Genomic DNA, 25,009 nt, shown 5'->3' on the forward strand with positions numbered 1-25,009 from the left:
TGGAGCCATCTGATTTGTACATTTTGGCTTTTATGTCTCTTATGGCTAGAAGGACGCTCTTGCTTAAATGGAAAGGTGTGGCCCCTCCTATTCACGCCCAATGGTTATGTGATGAGATGTCATGTTTAAATTTAGAGAAGATTCGATGTTCAATCTTTGAACCTAATCAAGACTTTCAAACGTTGTTGGGACCTTTTCTGAATTATTTTCAAAATCTTTGATTTGTTGTTAAAGCACAGATGATGACTAAATCTTTTTTCTTCTTTTTTCTACTAATCAGCTTCAGTCTTGGTAGTGGGTGAGATCTTTTCCATATAATTAAATTATTAAATTATTATTTAATTATTATTTTCCATATAATTAAATTATTATTTCTCAATGTTACAAACTAATTGACTTGCATGAATATAGGGTAAGGAGTCTTTACATGCGATTTAGTTTAATCCACAAACGTTTGTATTTTTTTCCTGTACTCTGTATTCTTACATATATATAAATTAATAAAAATATTGAAAGGAAATTGGAGCAGGAGTAGCACATTTCTGCCCTTGGACAATCTTCTCTACTTATTTAAGTCATGCCTGATCTTTTTACAGTACTGTGCAAAAGACTTAGGCACATAGAAAAAAATTTCTGTAAAGCAAAGATGCTTTCAACAATAATGAAATAGTAAGTTTATAAATATCAAAAAAATTACTGTAAGGGAGTAAACTGTAAAAATCTAAACCAAATCAATATTTGGTGTGACCATCCTTTGCCCTTTAAGCTGCATAATTTCTCTTTGGTACACTATTGTGCAGTTTTATAAGAAAGTCGGCTGGTAGGTTGTTCCAAACATCGTGGAGAACTTGCCACAGTTCTTCTGCTGACTTTGGCTGTCTTGCTTACTTCTGTCTCTCCAAGTAATCCCAGACAGCCTTGATGATGTTGACATCAGGGCTCTGGGAGGCCACACCATCTGAAACCATATAAAAAATCTAGGGCGCCTGAGACTTAGGCATAGTACTGTACTTCATTAGTGTCATCCCTCTCCACTAACCCTGTTCCCATGATTTTCTTAATATCTATGAATTTATCAATCTCTTTTGTCAATATACTCAGCCACTTAACCTCCTCAGTTCTCTTGGATTGAGAATGCCAAAGAAATTTCAATTCAACTCTGTCTTCTCTGGCCAATACTTTGTTTTGAGACTGTGACTCATGCTTTTCATCACGGAAGCCAGAAAAATAGGCATTCATCCTGCATCCACCCGGAAAGTGAAGTATCCTTACAGGGGTCCCCAACTTTTCTTATGCCATTAACCAAGGGGTCAGTAGACACCATGTTGGGAACAATATTAGAGTTACTAACCAGAGGCATCACTCTAACCAATGTCGTAACATGATATTCTGCACTCCCTTCTTCCATTTTGTACAACCCTGATGTACTTATGTATGGGATAATCTGTCTGATCGCACAGAACATAAGCTTTTCACTGTACCTCTACAATATAATAAACTAATTGCCAATTACTGGCTCCCAACTAAAGGCACCTCTGTAACAGTAACAGAGTTACCAGCTATTGGCATCTTTGCAACAGTATTAATGCTCCCAACTAATGACACTTTTACACCAGAGACTGAGTTATCAACCATCAACAACTTTGAGGAGTGAAATATTTGTCCACACCATTTATGGCACTGTATTGCTTTACTTCTCGGGGTTCCCAGCTGGATGCTTGAAAGTTTCACGATCTCTGCCACTAATAACAGAAAGCTGTAAAGATAAGATTAAAGTCTAATACCCTGCTCATCACCTCCCGCCAGTTTCCCTTCACTCCACTGTCTGCTCTATCAGATTCCTTCTTCTTCAGCCCTCTGCCTCTTCCACCCTATCACCTCCCAGCTTCCCACAGAATCCCCCCTCCCCCTCCTACCCATCTTTCCCCCTCAACTATCAGTTTCTCACGTAATCCTTTCTCCCCCACCCACACACCTTCCTCCTCATCTGTCTCACCTATCACCTAGCACTCCTTCCCCTCCCCCCTCCCCCCTCCCCCCCACAGTTTTATGCTAGCTTCTGTCCCCTTTCTTTCCAGTCCTGTTGAAGGGTCTCAGCCCGGAATTTCGACTGTTTATTCCCATTCATAACTTGCCGAATTGCGCCAGCATTTTATGTGTATTACCCAAGATTTCCAGCAGCTGCAGATCTCTTGTATATATGAAGTGAAGGAACTGGTGTACCTGGCAGCACTGTGAGGAAGGCACTCCTGAAGCTGTATCCCATGGTGTTTGCTCCTAAGCAGATGTACATCCCAGCGTCCTCCTCCTTTGCTCTGGAGATCATCAGCTTGTTTAAGTAAGAGCCGTCCGGCCGTGACCACACCTCACCAGTTGGCAGTACGACAAACCTCTGCCCGCCGACATCAATGGTGGAGTTGTACTTGTTCTCGTTCCCATACTCCACTCTCTTCAGCCACTGAATTACAGGCTTGACATCGCTGCGCACCTTGCACTGGAAGGAGGTTGTGCCTCCGTAATCGACTGTGGTATTTACGGGGTGGGTTCCGGTCAGGATGGGTTTGGACCTGGTGGTCTCTACAGACGACAGAAGTGATGCATCGTTAGTGTCACTTGGCTGCAAAAACACTGGTATACAAAGGCACAATAAAAGGAACGATAAAAGATTAACCTTAATTACCAAATATAGATCAAAACATGAAGTGACGTACGGCATTTGCATCAATGAGCAACACAATCCGAATATCTGCTGGGGTCACCATGCTTCCAGTGGCAACATAGTATGCTCTCAATTTACTAACCATAATGCTGGCATCTTTGGAATGTGGGTGGAAACCAAAGCACCTAGAGGAAACCCAGAAGGTCACAAGGAGAACATACAAACTCCATATAGATGGCAACGGGAGTTGAACGCCAATCGCTGATTGCTGGTGCTCCAACAGCATTATGATAACGGTTATGCTACCATGCTATCCTGTTGATCATTGAATCTCATTGTATCTACAGCTGGCTGAGAATGAGATTCAGGAACCTCATTGCATATCCACGCTACCTGACCTGTGCCTGACAGTACCTGGCTGTAAGTCAGCTTCAGGCTGGCGTACAGCCTAAAGCATCCTGGCCCAAAATGTCAACTGTTTACACCCCTCCATAGATGCTGCCTGGCCTGCTCAGTTCCTCCAGCATTTTGTGAGTGTTGCTGTACATTTTGCTGAAAAGGTTTGGGCTTGTGTTGGCCTGGCTCAGATGGATTCAGAGCCTGCCTATTCAGAGACCCAGCCAGGGAGTGGATAGGATGCGTGAGCTGGGGCAGGAGGGTCAATATCAGGTACTGATTTATGTTTGACTGAGTGTCATTCAACACGGTGTGGCCCCAGTGTAAGTGAGGAAATGCAGTCTGCCTTGGTTATCGGTCTCTAATGCATCTTGGCCAGACAGTGATATTTGCCCATGGAGAGAGTACGGGACCACGGGTTTGCATATCTGTGTCCAAAGTGGAGCAACAATGGCAAATGTCATCAAGTTTAGTACAGATTATATTCTAAGTACCCAGATTTGGGCTGAAATCAGACTGTCCACAGTCAGGTCAGGTTCTTTGCTAGTGGTAAACAAAAAATTTTAGAAACTACAAATGCATTTCACTGTTCTTGGAGATAGATGGTGTATGGCAGCACTGTAGGTAATTTATCGGATTAGCATCCAGAGGTCTGAACTGTTGATTTGCACATGAATTTGAGTCTCAGCATATTAACAGCAAAGGTTAAATTCAACCAGCTGAACCTAGACTAAAGTTTCGGCCAGCTATAGCGATCATGACACTGCTAGATGCTTGTAAAACTTTATCCAGTCCAATTGTGTCCTTCAGAGAAGGATATTTTCCATCCTAAATTAGTCCTGCCTAAAAGCCTCTTCAGATGAAAAACAATGTACTAGCCCCTTAAAAGCCCTCTGAAATTTATGTTTTTAAGTTTTTTACACAGCGAATGATAGGTGCATAGAACGCCCTGCCAGGGGTAATGGTAGAGGGAGATATACTAAGGTCACTTAAGAGACTTTTAGATAGACACATCGATGAAAGCAAAATGGAGGGCTAAGTGAGAGGGAAGGGTTAGATCAAGTGATCAGCACAACATGATGAGCTGAAAAGTCGGTACTGTTCTATGTTCTATACCTGTTGTACCAGACAATACATACATTCCACTGAATGCATAAATCAACTGAAAACATTTTGATTGACTCAACCACTAACAACATTATTGAAGAGTAAAGGAGTCAGGGCAATTAATTTTTTTTTATTTGTATAGCTTGTTCAGTGCAATGATATTTTTTCACGATTAATTGGTTACCTGCTAAGCTCAAGAAGCACGATCTCTATGGCACATCAGATATTTTGGCAAAACCTCTTTAATTTCATGGGTTGTTAGCTGTAATCAGACAGTTTAAATGAAAACTTGTTGAACGCCAATGTTTGAAAGTACTTTGTTGGCAGTTGTTTATGTGGAAGGAAGTGGAGCAGGATTGGCAGCAATCATTAGCTTTTCCTCAGGGTGAGGATTGATGTTTAATCTCTCCAGTAATAGAATGTATATTTCCTTTGTACCCTGTTCAAATACACAAATATGGAAGTCAATGGCCTCAGTCGAGAAACTTTCAAATGGCTATAGACATTAACTAATTCAACACCACAGAAAATTAAACTTTCTGATTGCTTTCTTATGGAAAAGTAATTGAAGCCTCACCGCTGTTTAATACATTAAATAATCATGTTGGATCTGGTGGACATTGGCTTCTTTGTTTTGTGGCTGCCTGCAAGATGATGAATCTCAAGTTTGTATACTGTAAGCATACCTTGATAATAAATGTAAAGTACAGAAGGTCAAATTTAGCCAAAGGATTATCCATAAAGGCAGAAACATATGGCTACTTTATATCAGGTTCTCTTGGACGTTAGCTCTACACAATTCAATCTTCTGGCACATGTCGCAACAAACCAGGTTCCTCCCCAGTGACTCTGGGTTCCATGCAGATTCACTAATGAGGCAGAGTAGACCAATATGGGTCTGTACTATCTGACTATCAGGTATTTGTTGTTATTTCCACTCTGCTTTATGTATTTTCCATCTGCAGTGAGGTAACTGCAACGTAAAGGGTACAATGGTCCCACTCATATATCCCCCTATAAGCGTGACAACTGCCTAAACATCTCCTCCCCCACCACCATTCATGGCCTTAAACAGTCCTTCCAGGCGAGGTGGCACGTTGCCTGTGAGTCTGTCAGTGTCACCAGTTGTATCCAATGCTCCTGGAGCGACCTCCATTACATCGGTGAGACCTGACGCCGTTTGAGAGACCGCTTTGTCGAGCACCTTTGCTGCGCCTGCCACAAAAGACAGGATCTCCTAATGGCTACCCATTTCAATTCAATTCCCATTCTCTCATCAACATGATCTCTTCTACTACCACAATAAGGACAAATGCAAACTGAAGAAGGAACACCTCATATTCCATCTGGGTAGGCCCCATCCTGATGGTATGAACATGGATTTCTCTAACTTCTGGTAATCACTCCCCTATTCCACCACCAACTGTTCTTTCTGGTGTGTTTTCTTCCATTCTGGTAGCCCTCTTCTCTTCTTCTCACTTGCCCATCACCTCCCCCTGGTTCCCCAACTCTTTCTCTTTTACTCCATTGTCCTCTCCTATCATATTCCTCCTTCGTCAGCCCTCTGCATCCACCTATCACCTCCCAGCTTCTCACATCATCCACCCTCCCCCACCCACCTTCCCCCTCACCCATCACCTGCCAACTTGTACTCCCCCCCCAATACACCACCTTATTTTGGCTTCTTCCCCCTTCCTTTACAGTCCTGATGAAAATTCTCAACCTGAAAGGTTGACTGTTTACTCCCCTCCATAGGTGCTACACGACTTATGGAGTTCCTCCAGCATTTTGTGTACGTTGTGCAGTGACCTCATCAATGCTTAAATTCCAAAACCTCAATTCCCTATTGGATTGCATTAACAATGGACAGCTCAGAACGTCTTTATGGCAGTGGCAAGAGTTTAACTGAAAGTGTACAGTTGTTACTGTGGATAAGTTTTGTGCTGGATAATTGTATGTTGGCACCAGTAAGTTTCAGCAATTCTGCCTTAATGTACTACCTCACTAAGGGAACAATCAGGAAACAAATTTCCAATATTGGTGAATGTGCGTGGCCAGTTATAATTATGGAAAAAACTATGGATAAATCTTGTTTAATGCATTCTCAAGGAGGAGGACGACAACACACACACACACACACTTCCTTAATGAAGGAAAGTAATTTATTTAAGACTAACTTTTTACCATTAATAGACCATATTACTCAACTTTCATCTAAATGGTTTCCCTTATATTTAACTTTGATTGGTCGTATTAATGCAGTTAAGATGTTTTTTTTGCCAAAATTTTTATATGTGTTTCAGGCATTACCAATTTTCGTTCCTAAATCTTTTTTTGATAAAGTTGACTCTAAAATTTCTTCATTTATTTGGCAGAATAAGAATCCGAGACTGGGTAAAATACATTTACAGAAAGCTAAGAGAGATGGAGGTTTAGCATTACCTAACTTTAGATTTTATTATTGGGCTATTAATATTCGACATATGAAATTTTGGTTACTTGACCGGGACATACTATCTATTCCTAAATGGGTAGCATTGGAATTACAATCTGTTCAGGGTTATACACTGGGTTCTATTTTAGGTTCCTCTCTTCCTTTTGATTCGAAACGCCTTAAGCAGGTCTCTAACCCGATAGTTAAATATGCTTTGCGCATTTGGTTTCAATTCAGAAAATTTTTTGATCTTAATCAATTCGGGTTAGCGATTCCTATTTTAGGTAACATATTTTTTCCTCCCTCTTTTACAGATCGCGCTTTTCAAACTTGGAAGACTAAGGGTATTTTACGGTTTTTGGATTTATTTTTAGATGGTTCCCTTATGTCTTTTGAACAATTATCTAATAAATATAACTTATCAAGAATACATTTTTTTAGATATTTACAAGTTAGAAATTTCCTAAGTACTATACTTTCTTCCTTTCCAATGCTTCCTCCTATATATATTTTAGATTCGATAATTAACCTTAATCCATGTCAGAAAGGTGCATCGGCTATGATTTATAATATTATTATGAAACTTAGGAAAGCTCCATTTGATAAGATTAGGGTAGATTGGGAACAGGAATTGGGGCTTACCATTTCTGTGGATGATTGGGGGCAGATTTTACAATTAGTTAATACTTCCTCTATTTGTGCTAAACATTCCCTAATTCAATTTAAAGTGGTTCATAGAGCACATATGTCCAAAGATAAGTTAGCGCTTTTTTACTCGCATATTAATCCTTTCTGTGATAGATGTTCGGGGCAGATAGCCTCTTTAACTCATATGTTTTGGTCTTGCCCTACTTTGGAAACTTTTTGGAGAGATATTTTCAATATTATTTCTAAGGTATTAAATATAGATATCTCTCCTCACCCTATTACTGCTATCTTTGGACTACCTAAAATTTCTAGTAATCTTTCCCCTTCAGCCCGTAGAATGATTGCATTTCTTACTTTAATGGTGAAAAGATGTATTTTACAACATTGGAAAGAGCTTAATGCTCCAACTACCTTTTTTTGGTTTTCTCAGACGATTTTATGTTTGAATTTGGAGAAAATTAGAAGTAACCTTTATGATTCTTCATTTAAATTTGAACAGATTTGGGGACCTTTTATTCGATATTTTCATTTAATGTAATATTTACCCTTCTTGTTTTTTTTCACTGTTTTAATGGAGGTCGGGATTGAGGACGTGATTTTAAGTTTAACTCTGTTTGGTTTCAAGTTAGCCCATTGCTTTGCCTTGCTTTTAGTTAGCTGCACGGTGGGTTTTTTTTTGGGGGGTTTTATTTTCTTTTTTTTCCATTGATATATATAAAATTTAGTATACTATTATGTTATCTTGGTTTCTTATGCTTAAATTACATTGTTTGTAGTATTTTCTTTTTGGTATTGTTATCTTTTGGAATTTTATTATACTTTAACATTGTATTAATGTTTATATGGCTTACCTTTTTTGTATACTTACTCAATAAAAAGATTTAAAAAAAAAGAAAGAAAGAAAGTAATTTACTTTTTTATGTTCGTATGTTCCTCTTCTGCCACTGCGTGAAAACTCAGGACCTCTCTAGGTAAAGGCACTGTAGGAAGGCAGTGATAGAAAAGGTTCAAATGGGTGATGTGGTAGCGTAGTGGTGAGCACAACGTTTTACAGCATCCATGATCGGAAGATTGGGATTTAGTTCCTGCTGCCGTCTGTAAGGAGTGTCTATGCTCTCCCCATGACCATGCGAGTTTTTTCTGGGAGCTCTCGTTTCCTCTCATATTCCAAAAGCCTTACCGGTTAAGGTTAGTAAATTGTGGGCATACTATGTTGTCACCGGAATGTGTGGCAACACTTGAGGATTGACCACTGCACATCGTTGGGCTGTGTTGGTTGTTCACACAAACAATGCGTTTCAGTGTATGGTTCGATGTACATGTAAAAAATGATGTAATCTTTAATCATCTTCTTAAAAGGAATCAGGAAAGAGTAAAAGTTGAAAGAAAACAATCTAAAACACCGGCACTGTTTCGCTCGCCACAGCTGCTGCCCGACCTGCTGAGAATATCCATCATTTTCCACTTTTATTTCTGGCATTTTGTATATTTTTTGCTGTTTTAGAAGAAATAAATGCCAGGCTTGTGACTCATGATCACATTCCAAAAACACACGCATTCCCTGCTGGAACTTGGAGCCCAAAGTCAAGGTTTTTTTGCTTTGGCCTTCTTAGCATAGGTTCACTGAACTTCACTGACCACTCTCGGCACATCTCTTGCTTTAGGCTCTCCCTTGTCTTTGAGGTTAAGTTGCTACTACTGCTTCTGAGGCAATAGATGAGGTCAATGTAGGACTGGCAGATTTTGCCAAAGGTAGGGCATGAGGGACGTGTGCTTGATGTGGCAGAAGAACGGGTAGGTTGGAGAGATGATGGGATCCTTCTGTCAATTGTACTGTGTGCTCCTGATGTACAGAGTCCAGATTCTTAGTGCGTTCCTGAGCGCTCCTTCTATACTTTGAGAAGTCGTGATCTTTGGATTCCCCAGGAGCTGATGGAGATCTTACATTTGTCAAGGTTTTGAGAAGATCTTTGAAACCTTTCCCCTCTCTGCATGGTAACCACATTTTTGATAGGTTGGAATAGAGTGTCAGTTTGGAAAGTCTGGCTTTGGGCGTTGGAGGTGACCTGCCCAGTGAAACAGATGGAATATCATAAAGCCTCAGTGTTGGGAATATTGGTTTTGGAGAGGATATTGATGATGATACTGATACTGATTATCACACAAGTGAAATTAGATCATATGAATTGAGACTGTTGCCTTTTAGCCATAAGAACATGAGAAGTATCACAAGTTGACCATTTAACTCCCCAAGCTTTCTCCATCATCCAATAACATCATGCTGATTCAATCTTGGCCCCATTGCCTCATGTCTCTTGACTCCCTCATAGTTCAAATGTCTGTCCGACATTGCTCTGTATATAATCAGTGACTCCACTTCAACAGCTCTCTGAGGTGGTGCCTTCTGAAGACTGATGACCCTTTGAGAGAATAAACTGTTCCCCTTATTCTGAAAGACTATGCCCCCAATTCAAAAAACTTTCATTCATAACCCCTCCCCCTCAAAAACTTAGATTTTTCATTACAATCACCTTTAAGTTTTTAGCTTCCAACAGGCCCAATCTGCTTAACTTTTCTTCATACATCAACCACTTCATCCCAGCAATTAACTTATTGTACATATTAGCCCAGATGCAGCCTCACTGGTACCTTTCAGAGATGTAAGAAAACTCCATTCCTATTTTCATAAAAGCCAAAATTCTATTTACTATCCTAAATCCCTGTGTGTTATTTTGTATTTTACTAATATTTTGTAGTCTCACTATCTTAAATAATAATTGAATCCATGCCTCTCTTCAGTACTTACTGACTGCTAATCTAAAAATCACACCCTTATCTTAACTCTGTTAGTTAGCTACCTTTTTATCCACGTCAACATATTAGTCCCTGCCTTCTGCACACCACCTTGTGTGGGAATATTTTACGTGGCACTTTATCACATGTCTTCTTGAATGCCTTCTATACCTATTGGTTCCTGTTTACCCATCCTGTTTATTGCAACAAATTGATCAAATTTGATTTCCCTTTCACAAAACAATGTTGACTCTGCTTTAAGATTTTCTAAATATCCTGCTATTACCTTCCTAATAATGGTTTCCAGCATTTTTCCAGCAATAGATGGTAGGGTATCTGGCCCACAGTTCCTTATTTTCCATCATCAACTGACAAAATACATATTGTCTGTCAAGTTTCCTGCATTGTTTCAGTAAGGAATCTTTCCATTTCATTTTTTGATGGCAAATTGCTTGGAATGCCCTGTGGATTTGGTTAGATTCCACATCTATATTTAGGCATCCGTTAGTCTCATGAGACCATGGATTTGCGCCTTGGAAGGTTTCCAGGGTGCAGGCCTGGGCAAGGTTGTATGGAGGACCATGCTGCAAGTCTTCCCTCTCCACGCCACCGACGTTGTCCAAGGGAAGGGCATTAGGACCCATACAGCTTGGCACCGGTGTCGTCGCAGAGCAATGTGTGGTTTAGTGCCTTGCTCAAGGACACACACGCTGCCTCAGCCAAGGCTTGAACTAGCGACCTTCAAATCACTAGACGAACGCCTTAACCACTTGGCTACGCGCCAACATATTGATATAACATTTTCCATAAGATAGACCTGAAACTAAAGAACTCAGCATGGACAGGAAAAGCTATATTTTTCATCCATCAGGCTCCTAATCAATTAGGCAGGCCATGGGCAACTTGAGCCTGCAGATATTTTTATCTGAACAGAACAACAGAATACATCTCATGCATTTGAAAATTAATTTTCTGTTATCATTATGTTTGGATATTTTGATTTTTCTGATGGTCTAAGGGACAAAATGGACATAAGCTTTGGTAGCATGTGATCCCTTGAGCCTGATCCACCATTTCACAGGATTGTGGCTGGCCTTCTAGCCTGGACTTCACTTTGCTGCACAAATCTCACATTTCTCTTTGCCTGGAGACAAAGGCTTGAATTTATATGATACCACTTATATCCTTTGTCCAGTGTAGCAGTCTTGGTGTGTAATCACTGTTGTGATGTAACCCAATAAGATACAAGGGCCAGAGAGAAAATAAGTGTTCAGTTCTAGTTGGTTATCTCACTACTAGCAGCAAAGAAGGATTTTACTTACTTAGAGGCATGGAGTCAAAACAGTGGAGAAATACAGACCCTTTGGCGAAAAATGTCCATGCCAACTATGGTGCCCACTCAGTTGGACTCAATTTCTTGTGTTCAACCCATATTTCTCTGAGCCTCACTCCTGCATGTACCCATCAAAGTGTCTCTTAAATTATATTATTGTACCAGTCTCAGCAACTCATTTATATTCTCCACTCTGTATAAAAAGGTTACCCTTCAAGTCCTTTTTAACTCTTTCCCCTCTGGCCCTTAAATCTATGACCTCCAGATTAGGACTCCCCTGTCCTGGGAAAAGACTGCTACTATCCACTTTATCTATGCCCCTCATAATTTTATAAACTTCTGTAAGGTCACCCAAGGAAGAAAGACCTAGCCTGATCAACCTCTCCCTATAACTCAGGCCCTTTGCTTATGCCAACATCCTCATGAGTACTTTATGCACTCTTTCCAGTTTAGCCACATTTTTCCTATAACAGGGTAACCAAAACTGTACACATTATTCCAAGCATGGCCTCGCCAACACCTTATACAAATCTAACATAATGTCCCAATTCTGACAGTCAATACCCTAACTGATGAACGCCAACTTGCTAAGTATCTTCCAGACCACCCTGAAAAGGCAGTAATGCCACTTTCAACGAATTATTCACTTGTACTGCTAGGACCTCTGTTCCATTCATCAAGATCCCCTTGTAATCTACAATGACCTTTTTCACTATCAACAAGATTCCTAATTTTTTTTTGTCATCGACAAACCAAATCAATCACAAGATCACAAGACAAAGGAGCAGAAGTAGGCCATTCGGCCCGTCGAGTCTGCTCCACAGCTCCCCCATGAGCTAAACTATTCACCCATCTAGTTCCAATTTCCGGCTTTTTCCCCATATCCCTTGATACCCTGACTAATTAGATACCTGTCAATCTCCTCCTTAAACACTCTCAATGATTGGGCCTCCACAGCTGTATGTGGCAACGAATCCCACAAATCTATGACCCTCTGGCTAAAAAAAATTTCTCCTCATCTCTGTTTTAACTGGGTACCCTCTAATTCTAAGACTATGGCCTCTTGTCCTGGACTCACCCACCAAGGAAAACAACCTTTCCACATCTACTTTGTCTCAATCCTTGTGCATTACCATCCAAATCATTATTTAGATAATGAATAACCAAATCATTTACATAAAAATGAAAAACTAGCTTCTGAAAATTAAAAGAATAACAGCAAAGGATTCCTTATTGGCATCCTGCAGGGTCTACTAGATACCAGCCCGTGGAGGGAGGTTGGGTTTGATTGTAGTGGTTTCATGAAACAGAGGGTTGGTGTTCCTTCTTGCTAGATGTTTGATATATACGGCTACTTGACTGAGGTGAGAGAGGACTGCCACTGCACGTGCATTTGTACTTCGATTCTGGCTTAAAAGGGTGAATGTGAAAGAAATAAAGAAGAGCTCTTGTGTACAAGTTCTTGTCACCATGGTCTAACAGCTGGCAGGGTCAGTTGCCACCACTGCCTGTACGTTCTCCCCGTGACCATGTGGGTTTCCGCCAGGTGCTCGGTTTCCTGCCACAGTCCAAAAATGTACTGGTTGGTAGACTAATTGGTCATTGTATATTGCCCCATGATTAGGCTAGGGTCAAATCAGAAACTGCTGGACGGCGTGGCTCGAAGGGCTGTGCTGTATTTCAATCAATGGGTGGATGGATGGATGGCTAGATAAATACATGAATAAACTGGGAGAGAGAACATCAAGCGTAGCATGCCACCATTTTAATCTGTACACTGGCTAATTTTATATTGGATGTGAATGGTACCGTTAAGGCCAGCACATTTCTCACTGCTAACTGCTCTTGAGAAAGTGCTGGTGAACTGTTGCAAACTGTGGCAGGTAACCCCTCAGAGCTGTTGGGCAGGGATTTCCAGAACTTAACCCCAGAAGCAATGAAAGCACAGTGACGTGTTTCCAAGCTGGTGGGATTCATGACAATTCTCCTGTGGAGTACTGGTTAAGGTGCTTGGTTAGAAAAGCACTGGAGAATTAGCCAGAGCCTACCTCTTGTTCCAATGAGGCGGGTTCAAATTCCACCGTGGATGCTTGTAAAATTAAATTCAGGTAGTTGAATCAAACTCAATTCAAAAGACATTTTAAGTTGGTTCACAAATGCCCCTAATTAGGAGGAACCTGCCACCTTTACCCACTTTGGACTATGGATGACCACAGATCCAGTGCAATGTAATTAACTTCTAGCTATTCTCTGCAATGACGTAATACTCCACTAAAGTCATGAGGCAATAAGAAATGAGCAAGAAATACTGACCTAACCCGTGACACTCTAATTCTGGAAATGAAAATTAAGTTTAAAAAAATCCAAATATCTGCAAGAGCAAAGAGCTTTTCAGTACACTCCAACTGAGTCTGGTATTCACCTGGCTGGAGTTGTCTAGCCTGAAGGAAAGGAGAACCAAATTGAATCAACCTTTAATCAGTCTGAAAATCAGGTGCTTTGTAGTTAAGTACTGAATGAAAATGACTGGAATTTCTTTTAGGAAAAGCGAAGAATATGAGTGAAGTATATGGGCTAACAGTAAAATATTAAGAATAAATATCCATTTTTAATGTTGAACAAGATTCAAAACTGATTTGTTTATTTTCGCTTGCTTTGGCCTGATTCAGATTTTAGAACTAAAGCCACCACATCTGACAGTGAGATGAGGCCTGATTCAAGTTCTGGATCTCTGCTCCTGTGTTTAGAATGAAAACACATTTAACATCTGCACACAGCTGCCTGGTCTTATCACTTGCAGATGTGGAATGATCTACAGGTTTGATTCTTTCAGAGCGGAGTACACATTTGGCCATGTGTTTCTCGTTGTAAACAGAAGGCCTGCTTGCAACTGTCTTAAAATAGACCATTATTTTAATCCCTTCTAAAAGGCAGTGCAGTACTTACGGATCACTTCAACTTTGTACGTCGCATTTATCTCGCCTGCTCTGCTATAGACACGGCACGTGTACTTCCCACTGTCTCCCGGCCTTAGGCTTTTCAGAGTTAAAGTCCACTTCTTTTTCTTGGTGTCTCCCAGATCCTGAGGCGTGAGAGGCCTGTTGTCCTTCAGCCAGGTGATATCGGGCTGGGGATAGCCACTGGCAGCACACTTGAGTCGGATTGAGCTGCCCACGGGACGGGCTATCACCCTGCGGCGCATTTTGGTAGGCTGCGTGAACCGGGGCCTGACTATAAATTACCAAAAAAAAAGCGGTTACAACCCTGTGGAGTAAACGTACAGTCGCCTAAAGCAAAACAAACGCTGCTGCTCGCTCAAAACAGGAAGGTCTGTTTTGTAGAACTTAATTTCCATCTGAAGATCTTTCAGAGCCTGTTGGTTAGAAGAGTCATCCTATAAAATGGTTAATGAGTTCAGATAAAAATACTTCATCAGTTATATTGAATTTTACTCCACAGAAATAGACTAATTGTCCTCCACACAGTTTCATCTCAATCAACCAATAAATTCTTGTTTTCCCTACATATAATTATTAGGCTTCTTTTTAGCTGTAATCAATTAAATAATGACTCCAAGCGAATTTGACTAAAAATCTTTTAACCAACATTCTGCTGTATGGTATTCATGAGTGGATACTTCAGATGCATCAGGTGGACTTTACAAATTCTAAACATCATAGTAATCAAAAATAATAACGGTAATACCATTATTAGTCTAAATAAAACTTATCAATCATCTTGTTTGATTGGCATTCCATTCACCATCCTGAAGTTTATTCTCTCCATCACTGATGCAGTATGCATCATCCTTGATTTCTTGATCACCACACTCTGTCTCCTATTCGTTAACCTTTCAATGCGCATTAAATTCTGTGCATTGTTCATTTTAGAAAACAATCTGTAAAATGACATCTTTGTCAGCACCTTGCAATCTCTTGGCCTCAACCAACTAGAGGTTCAAGGGCAGCAGATGCATGGGATTATCACCAGCGTAGGTTTGCCTCCAAGTTACACACAGCCCTGACTTGTAAATATATCACCATTGTAAGTATAACCACTGGATCTAAATCTTGGAACTCCCTACCTAAAACACTACAGGAAGATCTTACCCAGAGGGAGATTGGCAAATATACGTTCAGCATCACCAACTCACGGCAAGGGAAGTGAGGGAGGATAAATTCCATCCTTGTTAGTGTTCTTCTTGAATGTAGACTAATAAAAATAATTATCTAAATTTAAGTCCCCCAGCTGCTTAAGTGGGTTCTGAAATACTTTTGGATTAACAGTCAATTAACTTGGTACACCAGACTGAGACAGTGCACTGTTATTAGCAATAGTGTTAACAGTGCCGATGTGCAGAGGGATCTGGGGGGCGTCAATCTATAGTTCCCAGAAAGTGGCTACAGAAGTTGATAGGGTAGTACAGAAGGCAGATGGCATGCTTGCCTTTATTAGTTGAGGAACTGAGGTCAAGTGTACCAACTTTATAAAACTCTAGTTAGGCTACACCTGGAGTATTGCATTCAATTCTGGAGACCACATTGTAGAAAGGATGTGGAGGGTTTGGAGAGGGTGCTGAGATGCCGTCTGGATTAGAGGACTTCTGCCTTTAGGAGTGGTTGAACAAACTTGGGCTGTTTCCTCTGGAGTGGCAGAGGCTCAGGGGGGACCTGATACATGTTTATAAGATTACGAGAGGTCTAATTGGAGTAGACAGCCAGGATCATCTTCTTATTGTTGAACTGTGGAATACCAGACAGCATGCATTTAAGGTGAAAGAGGGTTTAAATTCAAAGGAGATGTGCGTGGCAAGGTTTTTTTACACAGGGAGTGGTGTGTGCCCGAAATGCACTGCTTGGGGTGGTGGTGGTGGAGACAAATACGATGGAGGTTTTTATTTTTTATTTTATTTTTATTTAGAGATACAGAGCAGAACAGGCCTTTCTGGCCCAAAGAGCTGCTCTGCCCAGCAACCCATCTATTTAACACTAGCATAATCACAGGGCAATTTACAATGACCAATTAACCCACTAACCAGTACGTCTTCGGACTGTGAGAGAAAACCCGAGCACCCGGAGGAAACTCACGTGCTCGCGGGAAGGACGCTGGAACTGAGCTCTGAACGCGGACGCCCTGAGCGCTAACTGCTATGCTACTGTGGTGTCCTAAGAGGTGATCAAGAGGCTCTTAGAGAGGTACATGAAAATGCAGGAAATGAAAGCTATGGACATTGTATAAGCAGAGGGATAGCTTAGTCGGGCATTTAATTACTAATGTAATATTTAGTACAAAATTGTGGGCTGAAGGGCCTGTTCCTGTTCTGTGCTGCTCTACTTTCCATCTTCTATGGAACTCAACTATGTTCTGAATTTCCCTTCTGTTTCTAAGAAGAGACAATCCCACTAACATCTGTTACAAGCCTACCAACTCAAGAATCATGGGGAGCGGCCTTCATCCCATTGTACAGTCGGTAATGACTCTATCCCACATAGTGTGCTGGTGAACTAAATCCAAAATTGGCTTGTAGGCAGCTGCCAGGATGGGTGTTTTGCTGACTAGAAGTCAGAAACATAGTAGATAGATCTGGGTCTACTGTGGACAAGTGGGACTTGGACAGGTGTCACAGTCGGCGTGGACATGGTTGGCTGTATGGGTCCATTTCTGAGCTCTACATTTCTATGATCTGATGCATGGTCGTGAAGATCAGGTTAAATCTTACACAACAAGATGTCATTGTGTGCCTTGGATTTCCACAACCTCTTCTTCTGACCCCTGTCAAGCCATCTTATTCACTTGTGAGCCTAAGATCCTGGTCAGGCCTGTAATTGTTCTCCCACCAGCAGTTCAAATATGGGTTTGAATAGGAGACTGATCGAGCACATGAGGCCTAAATTAAAATCACCTCCCTCTCCTGCTGCCCAGGCTGGTTGAGTTCACTGCCATCTTGACTCCTGCTGCCCAGTCTCACTCCAAATAATACAGGGGCTTCTCTGCCTTTTTTTGTTTTACATTAGTCCATGGCAAGTAGGTGTGTCTCCGAGTCAAGAAGACACAGAGAGAGAACGAAAGCACCACAATGAATAGATACAGATCAAAGATGAAGGCAAGTTATTTTAAAAGAAGCAAGCAAAAATATATTGAGAAGTGTTTGGTGTAAGAATATCTTTGACTAAATAAATAGCAGGAGATTTAAGTTGCCAAAAAAATGTCGGAATGTGTGGGTTAATCCCACAACCTAGGCCATCCAAGGGAGAGCCATGCTTTATCTGGCAGCAGTGATCAGATGTAGATACAACTTTATAGCCCCTATTCTCTGGCTCACAATCCCCATGAAAGCATTGTGAGAGAGAATTTAAAAACAGCCAGCTAAATATCAAGTAAACACGTTGTTAAAGACCGGTTGTGTTCTTTAAAGTTTATTTTAGACTGAAATATTGCATAAGACCAAGAAATGGCAGACATTTCAATAAATACTTCTCAAACAAAGACAGGACTAATTCCCAATCCAGACATTTTTTATTTAAGAATCTATAACACATGCAGAGGTCAATAAAAGATGTGTCACGTAGAAACTCAAGGGACAGGTCCGGCAGCTACACTGGCCAAACAAAATAAACCCGAAGAATCTGTACGGAAATAAAATAGGAAATGGGGAATACTTCTAGTTAACATGTTAAGGAGCTGAAGAAATCCAGGAGCACCAACTGACAACAGGACAGCAAAATTATCCTGATATTTAAAAATAGGGTGTGATGTGATCTGTGAAGTAAACTTCTACTCCAAGATTCACATCTCACTCAATTGCAATAAAGTAATACTTCATTTGTAAAATCCTCCTGAGCAATTTTTCCATTATAATACTTAACTCTTTTGCAATAAAAGGTGCAAGACAGGCTACAGAGTACTGTATTTCAGAGGAGAAAATTATTTAGACCGTTACCCCAATGGTTGTCAATAGTATTAGCAACAAAGGACACAGTCAATAGTGAAGGTTCTGTACGTCTTTCATCTTTAAATGCATGGGTTTCATTTTTGCATTAATGTCTTGTTTTGCACCATATTTTCTTTCCACTTCACTATCTAGACATATGCAGTAAGTCCATGTCTACAAGCTATTTTATGTGCATGTATTTATTGTGTGTCTTATTATTATGTTCTTTTTCTTATTGTGTTTTTTTTTGCTGCATCAGATCCAAGTAACAGTTAGTTTCAATAAACACTTCTTGGGCTACCAGCTGGGTACAGGTATCGATTTTAACTGATGTTTCGGTGACAAACTCTGCCATCCTCATCAGGGATGATGCCTGGGCACATCTAGTCCAGTGGTATATGTGTTCCTGTCATCCCCAACATCCCTGTATATAACTACCATCAGGGTCTTTTTACTCCTGCAGTTTCTTGGCTCTAACTTCAAGGATTCTACATCTTCTGATTCTACACCACCTGTTTCTAATGGTTCGATTTCACTTTTTACCAATAGAGCCACGCCAACTCCTTTGCCCACCTGCCAGTCCTTTCCATACAATGTGTATCCTTGGACGTTAAACTCCCGACTATGATATTCTTTCAGCCATGACTCAGTGATGCCCATGTCATACCTGCCAATCTCTAACTGCATCACAAGATCATCTACATGATTCTCTACACTGTGTGCATCCATATATAACACCTTCAGTCCTGTATTAATCACTCTTTCTGGTTTTGCCCCCCGCTACACAATTTTGCCCCATCATCTGTCTGTCCTTCCTCACAGCCTCACTACCGCTGTATCTACTTGTATACCTACTACTCCTTCTTTAGTCCAATCACTCTGGTTCCCATCCCCTGCCAAATTAGTTTAAACCTTTCCCAACAGCTCTAACAAACCTGTCCACTAGGATATTGGTCCCCCTTGGGTTCAGGTGTAATCTGTCATTTTTTTACAGATCATACCTTCTCCAAAAGAGATCCCAATGATCCAGAAATCTGAAACCCTTCCCGCTGCACCAATTCCTCAGCCACGCATTCATCTGTCAAATTATCCTGTTCTTGCCTTCACTGGCATGTGGCACAGTCAGCAATCCAGAGATTACTACCCTATATTCTTATTGCCTAACTCCCTCTATTCTCTCTACAGAATTTCTTCCCTTTCTCTACCTATGTCATTGGTACCAATATGTATGACATCATTCCCCCTTTAGTATGCCGCGGACTTGATCTGAGTCATCCCTAACCTTCCTTCTCCCCATAACCTTCGACACTTTTACGAATCAGGAACTTATCACCCTCTGCTTTAAATATACGCAATAACTTGGACTCGACAGCCATATGTGGCAATGAATTCCATTGATTCATCACCCTGTGGTGAACGAAGTTCCTTCTCAACTCTGTTTTAAAGAGATGTTCTCCTGTTCTGAGGCTGTGCCATCTGGTCTAAACTCCCCACCCTCTCCAATAAACACCCTCTCCACGTCCACTCTATATTTGATAGGTTTCAATGAGATCCTCCTTCATTCTGCTGAACTCAAGCGAGAACAGGCCTAAAGCTGCCAAATGCTCCTTATACATTAAGCTTTTCATTCCCGGGATTGTTTTTGTGAACCTCTTCTGGACCCTCTCTAATGCCAGCACATCCTTTCTTAGAAAAGGGGCCCAAGACTGTTCACAATGGTTCAAGTGTGGCCTGACCAATGCCTTATAAAGCCTCAGCATCATACCCTTACTCTTACATTCTAATCCTCTTGAAATTTGCTTCTGCAAGCAACTAAGAGGCTTCCACTGCAAATTTCTATTGGTTCTGAAGTGGTTAATGAGGCCAATAGGGAAAACAGAAAACTAGAGCGTAGAAGAAAAGACTGATTTGTTCAGCATAATGGCACAACCAGTACTGTCACTGCTTCACAGAACAAGAGACCTGTGCTCATTCCTGACCTCAGGCGCTGTCTGTGTGGCGTTTGTACATTCTCTCTGACACTATACGGGGTTGCTCCAGTTTCTTCCCATGTCCCACAGACATGTGGGTGGGTAGATTAACTGGTCACTGTAAATCATCCAAATGTCTGGATAAGTGATAGAACCTGGGGCAGAATTGATGAGAATCTGGGAGGGATAATAAAAAAATGGAATTAATATAGGATTGGTGTAAATGAGTAGCTGGATGGTCAGTTTTGATTCAGTTGGCCAAAGTTGGACTCTCTCTGAATCTATGACAATAGACAATAGACAATAGGTGCAGGAGTAGGCCATTCGGCCCTTCGAGCCAGCACCACCATTCACTGTGATCATGGCTGATCATCCACAATCAGTATCCAGTTCCCACCTTATCCCCATTACCTTTGATTCCACTATCTTTAAGAGCTCTATCCATCTCTTTCTTGAAAGCATCCAGAGACTTGGCCTCCACAGCCTTCTGGGACAGAGCATTCCATATATCCACCACTCTCTGGGTGAAAAAGTTTTCCTCAACTCCGTTCTAAATGGTCTACCCCTAATTATACCCCGGGGAATTATAGGCCGGTTAGCCTAACGTCGGTGGTGGGGAAACTGCTGGAGTCAGTTATCAAGGATGTGATAACAGCACATTTGGAAAGCGGTGAAATGATCGGACAAAGTCAGCATGGATTTGTGAAAGGAAAATCATGTCTGACGAATCTCATAGAATTTTTTGAGGATGTAACTAGTAGAGTGGATAGGGGAGAACCAGTGGATGTGGTATATTTGGATTTTCAAAAGGCTTTTGACAAGGTCCCACACAGGAGATTAGTGTGCAAACTTAAAGCACATGGTATTGGGGGTAAGGTATTGGTGTGGGTGGAGAATTGGTTAGCAGACAGGAAGCAAAGAGTGGGAATAAACGGGACCTTTTCAGAATGGCAGGCGGTGACTAGTGGGGTACCGCAAGGCTCAGTGCTGGGACCCCAGTTGTTTACAATATATATTAATGACTTGGATGAGGGAATTAAATGCAGCATCTCCAAGTTTGCGGATGACACGAAGCTGGGTGGCAGTGTTAGCAGTGAGGAGGATGCTAAGAGGATGCAGGGTGACTTGGATAGGTTGGGTGAGTGGGCAAACTCATGGCAGATGCAATTTAATGTGGATAAATGTGAAGTTATCCACTTTGGTGGCAAAAATAGGAAAACAGATTATTATCTGAATGGTGGCCGATTAGGAAAAGGGGAGGTGCAACGAGACCTGGGTGTCATTATACACCAGTCATTGAAAGTGGGCATGCAGGTACAGCAGGCGGTGAAAAAGGCGAACGGTATGCTGGCATTTATAGCGAGAGGATTCGAGTACAGGAGCAGGGAGGTACTACTGCAGTTGTACAAGGCCTTGGTGAGACCACACCTGGAGTATTGTGTGCAGTTTTGGTCCCCTAATCTGAGGAAAGACATCCTTGCCATAGAGGGAGTACAAAGAAGGTTCACCAGATTGATTCCTGGGATGGCAGGTCTTTCATATGAAGAAAGACTGGATGAACTGGGCTTGTACTCGTTGGAATTTAGAAGATTGAGGGGGGATCTGATTGAAACGTATAAGATCCTAAAGGGATTGGACAGGCTAGATGCGGGAAGATTGTTCCCGATGTTGGGGAGGTCTAGAACGAGGGGTCACAGTTTGAGGATAGAGGGGAAGCCTTTTAGGACCGAGGTTAGGAAAAACTTCTTCACACAGAGAGTGGTGAATCTGTGGAATTCTCTGCCACAGCAAACTGTTGAGGCCAGTTCATTAGCTATGTTTAAAAGGAAGTTAGATATGGCCCTTGTGGCTACAGGGGTCACGGGGTATGGAGGGAAGGCTGGGTTCTGAGTTGGATGATCAGCCATGATCATAATAAATGGCGGTGCAGGCTCGAAGGGCCGAATGGCCTACTCCTGCACCTATTTTCTATGTTTCTATGTTTCTATGTTTCTAATTCTTAAACTGTGGCCTCTGGTTCTGGACTCAACCATCAGTGGGAACATGCTTCCTGCCTCCAGCGTGTCCAACATGGAAACATAAGGTGTGTTAAAATCTGATTCGCTGTTTTTCAATAATGTGTTATTATGTCTAAAGAACCCCTCAGGGATGATTCATCAGGGAATGTTAATAGAATAGAATAGAATAGAATATCTTTATTGTCATTGTTGTGGAGCAATGAAACACAGTTGTGGGGCCACATTAATTTTTGGATGTCCTTGGCTCTGTGTTGAATTATGTGATCTGACAGAAAAAGAGAAGGCTAATTATCTCCTCCGTTCAATCATTGCTGATCTCTGTCTCAAAAACACATATCTCCCATTCTTCCACAACCTAATTTACAAAGGGACACAGATCCAAAACTGCCTATCACCTCCCTCATGGTTCCACCTCCTTCTACTACCCATTGTGTTTTCCCCATTCATTCTTCACCTTTCCTGCCTATCACCTCCCTGCTTCCCTTCCCCCACCCCTTTATCTTTCCCCTTACTGGTTTTTCTCCCAGAACCTACCAGCCTTCTCCTTCCCACCCTCCCCCACCTTCTTTATAGGGCCTCTGCCCCTTCCCCCTACAGTTCTGACGAAGGGTTCCAGCCCGAAACATCGACTCATCGTTTCCACGGATACTGCCCGACCTGCTGAGTTCCTCCAGTGTGTTGTGAGTGTTCCTTTGGTCCCAGCATCTGCAGATTATTTTGTGCTTCCAAAACTTTCAGAGGTCCCAACATCTCCATGGGGAGAGGGTTCACAGATTTTCACTCCCTTCCTGATTTCACTACTCAAAGGATTTTCAGATTCTTCTCAGTTGCCCTGATTTCTTTACCACAGGAAGTAGCCTCTCCACATCTGCCAAAACCCTTAGAAAATAACAAGCAACTTTATCAACCTGTCTGTGTTATTGAAAGTATAATTCTGATGAAGGGTGGCCATGTGAAACAATAGCTATTCTTCTCCTTTCACACATGCTCCTTCACCTGATAAGTGCTTCCAGCCTTATCTAATTTTATTTCAGATTTTCGGGATCTGCAGGTTTTATTTTATTTTCATTTTTCTGATGTGTTTATGCTGTAACACTTTCAACACCAACATAAACTTTCCTGAAGTTTATTTCCAAATTGAAAGGCAATGGGTTCTTAGTAAGCTATTGCCTAACTTAACCATTATTGTCACAGCTCTCTTAAGATAAGCAACACACACAAAATGCTGGAGGAGCTCACCAGGTGAGGCAGCATCTATGGAAAAGAGTAAACAGTTGACATTTTGGGCCGAGATCTTTCATCAGGACAGTTTACTCTTTTCCACAGGTGCTGCCTGGCCTGCTGAATTCCTCCAGTATTTTGTGTGTGTTGCTTTGGATCTCCAGCATCCACAGAGTTTCTCGTGCTTGTGATAAGATAAGGATGAACCTTCTAATAGCCCTTTCATTTACTTTTTGCAACTTGTTCATTAAATTCATAAGACCTGCTTTGATCCCTTTGCTTTTCGCAATGGTAAATAGACGACAGTGATATTTCAGCAGATAAGGGGTATAAGGACCAATCCTCGCCACTGTCAAATGAATAGACATGCGTGCGCATGCACACACACACACACACACACACACACACACACACACACACACAGCTTTGTGGTCCCCCCTCTCTTTTTCCCTCTCTCTCTCCTCCCTCCCCTCTTTATTTCCCCTCTCCCTCTCTCCACTCCCTCCCTCTTCCTCTCCCTCCCCACTCTTTCTGTTTCTTCCTCTCTTTCTCTCCCTCCCTCACTCTCTCCCCTCTTTTTCTCTCTCTCCCCTCACTCTCTTTCTCTCTCCCTCTCTCTTTCTTTCTCTCTCTCCCTCCCTCCCCCTGCCCTTTATTTCACCCTCCCCCTCTTTCTTTTTCTCCTTCTTTTTCCCTCTCCCTCCCTGCTGAACCGTGTCTACACCCACCTGGACAAGCCAGCGAGCACTGTGAGGGTCATGTTTTTTGACTTCTCCAGTGCGTTCAACACAATCCGCCCTGCTCTGCTGGGGGAGAAGCTGACAGTGATGCAGGTGGATGCTTCCCTGGTGTCATGGATTCTTGATTACCTAACTGTGTGTGCTTGCAACACTGTGTGTCCGACAGAGTGATCAGCAGCATTGGGGCTCCACGGGGGACTGTCTTGTCTCCCTTTCTCTTCACCATTTACGCCTCAGACTTCAACTACTGCACAGAGTGTAGTCATCTTCAGAAGTTTTTGGATGACTCTGCCATAGTTGGATGCATCAGCAAGGGAGATGAGGCTGAGTACAGGGCTATGGTAGGAAACTTTGTCACATGGTGTGAGCAGAATTATCTGCAGCTTAATGTGAAAAAGACTAAGGAGCTGGTGGTAGACCTGAGGAGAGCTAAGGTACCGGTGACCCCTGTTTCCATCCAGGGGGTCAGTGTGGACATGGTGGAGGATTACAAATACCTGGGGATACAAATTGACAATAAACTAGACTGGTCAAAGAACACTGAGGCTGTCTACAAGAAGGGTCAGAGCCATCTCTATTTCCTGAAGAGACTGAGGTCCTTTAACATCTGCCGGACGATGCGGAGGATGTTCTACGAGTCTGTGGTGGCCAGTGCTATCATGTTTGCTGTTGTGCGCTGGGGCAGCAGGCTGAGGGTAGCAGACACCAGCAGAATCAACAAACTTATCCGTAAGGTCAGTGATGTTGTGGGGATGGAAC

General features: G+C 41.8%; 1 protein-coding gene across 6 annotated transcripts in view; it reads right to left on the reverse strand.

Annotated features, from left to right (window-relative positions):
- fgfrl1a (fibroblast growth factor receptor like 1a) overlaps positions 1 to 25,009 on the reverse strand; it is a 344,477-nt gene that overhangs the window by 18,968 nt on the left and 300,500 nt on the right. For all 6 annotated transcript variants that reach the window (XM_063047049.1, XM_063047043.1, XM_063047048.1 and 3 more), the window contains exons 5-6: positions 14,317 to 14,601; positions 2,224 to 2,577 (exon numbers count right to left, since the gene is read on the reverse strand). In XM_063047049.1, the coding sequence (XP_062903119.1) occupies positions 2,224 to 2,577; positions 14,317 to 14,601 (639 nt within the window). The remainder of the gene's footprint in view (positions 1 to 2,223; positions 2,578 to 14,316; positions 14,602 to 25,009) is intronic.

The sequence above is a fragment of the Mobula hypostoma genome, chromosome 4 (assembly GCF_963921235.1).
Source record: "Mobula hypostoma chromosome 4, sMobHyp1.1, whole genome shotgun sequence".
In the NCBI taxonomy this organism is placed as follows: Eukaryota; Metazoa; Chordata; class Chondrichthyes; order Myliobatiformes; family Myliobatidae; genus Mobula; species Mobula hypostoma.